Here is a 1,561-nt window from a genome sequence, read left to right as displayed (position 1 = left end):
TTTGCCTTCTATATCTGTTAAATACAAAGCACCATTGGACAACACTCTTGTTACAACGAACAACCCCTACCAATTTAGGGGCAAACTTGCCTCTAGCTTCAGCCTGATGTGGAAGGATGCGTTCCAATACTTGCTGACCCACTTCAAATTTCCGGGGACGCACCTTCTTGTTGTATTCTCTTGCCATTCTCTTTTGATACAACTGACCATGACATACCGCCGCCAGTCTTTTCTCATCAATCAGACTTAGTTACTCCAATCGGGTTTTGATCCACTCATCATCATCAATTTCTGCTTCAGCAACAATCCGAAGGGATGGAATTTCAACTTTCGCGGGTATCACTACTTTAGTACTATATACCAACAAATTAGGAGTTGTACCTACCGAAGTGCGAACAATAGTGGGGTAACCCAACAAAGCAAAAGGCAACTTTTCATGCCATTGCCTAGAACCTTGCACCATCTTTCGAAGTATCTTCTTTATGTTCTTGTTAGCCGCCTCAACAGCTCCATTTGCCTTGGGGCGATATGGAGTGGAAATTCAATGCGTAATCTTGAAATGTTGACATACTTATTTCATCAAGTGACTGTTAAGATTAGCACCATTATCCGGGATGATTACCTTCGAAATTCCAAACTGACAAATGATGTTCGCGTGAACAAAGTCAACCACTGCCTTCTTGGTCACAGATTTGAAAGTCATAGCTTCAATAGACTTAGTGAAATAATTGATGGCTACCAGAATGAACCTGTGCCCATTTGATGCCGCTGGTTCAATTGGTCCAATGACGTCCATGCCCCAAGCAACAAAAGGCCAAGACGCGAACATTGTATGGAACTCATGTTGAAACCCAATTTTCCCTATGTATTTTTATAAACAAAATGCTTTCAAAATAGCATACACATACATATATAAGCATGCCCAAGAGTTTTAGTATTTTTTTTCTAATTCTTAAGTTTTAAAATCAATTTATTGTCTATTTTAGCAGTATAAAGACCAATAATTACTTCCAAAATCATCAATTTTGGTGAATAATTTATTTTATTCCCATATTTATACTAAAATATAGTTAAGGTGATTTTTGTATATTTTTACAAATTTATTTAGTATTTAAAAGACTAAATTGCATATAATTGCAATTATAGCCTACTTTAAGATTAATAGCATTTTATAATTGTAAAATTGGGTCCAGTATTTTTAAATCAATATTATATACTATTAATTGTTTCAGTACTTTTAATTTGCTTTTTAAAATCATCTTCCTTTTTTTTTATAAAATAAAAAGGGAAATTGGTTATTTAATATTTAGCCCCATTTCTTATTTCAATAACAACCCCATTACATTTCAATTATAGCCCTTAATTTGACTCAATTAAACCAGCCCAATTTCATTTGGACCCAACCCACGACCCAATTCCAAGTGACCCGCCCGGTTCCTATTATTGATCCAGGCCGTTGATCATTTTGATCAACGGCCATAAACCACCCTTACCTTTTTTTAACCCCAAACGACTACCCTAATCCCTCATTTCCCATCTCTCAGTCGCCTTTGAAACCTCT

The 1,561-nt window shown here is 36.0% G+C and overlaps 1 protein-coding gene across 1 annotated transcript; it reads right to left on the bottom strand.

The window, feature by feature from the left end:
* Positions 1 to 250: 250 nt before the first annotated feature.
* On the bottom strand, positions 251 to 829 carry LOC138870722 (uncharacterized). Its single transcript, XM_070148555.1, has 2 exons — positions 623 to 829; positions 251 to 517 (listed from the first exon to the last, which is right to left on the bottom strand). The coding sequence occupies exons 1-2, from the start codon at positions 827 to 829 to the stop codon at positions 251 to 253; spliced, it is 474 nt and encodes a 157-aa protein (XP_070004656.1).
* Between the last annotated feature and the right edge of the window lie 732 nt (positions 830 to 1,561).

This window comes from Nicotiana sylvestris, chromosome 6 (genome assembly GCF_000393655.2).
Source record: "Nicotiana sylvestris chromosome 6, ASM39365v2, whole genome shotgun sequence".
NCBI classification, from domain to species: Eukaryota; Viridiplantae; Streptophyta; class Magnoliopsida; order Solanales; family Solanaceae; genus Nicotiana; species Nicotiana sylvestris.
This window is presented reverse-complemented; position numbering and strand designations above follow the sequence as displayed.

Coding starts and splice junctions, on each gene's coding strand:
- LOC138870722 (XM_070148555.1), bottom strand. CDS start 829: ATGTTCGCGTCTTGGCCTTTTGTTGCTTGGGGCATGGACGTCATTGGA. Junction 518..622: donor GTCAGTTTGGAATTTCGAAG/GTAATCATCCCG, acceptor TATCGCCCCAAG/GCAAATGGAGCTGTTGAGGC.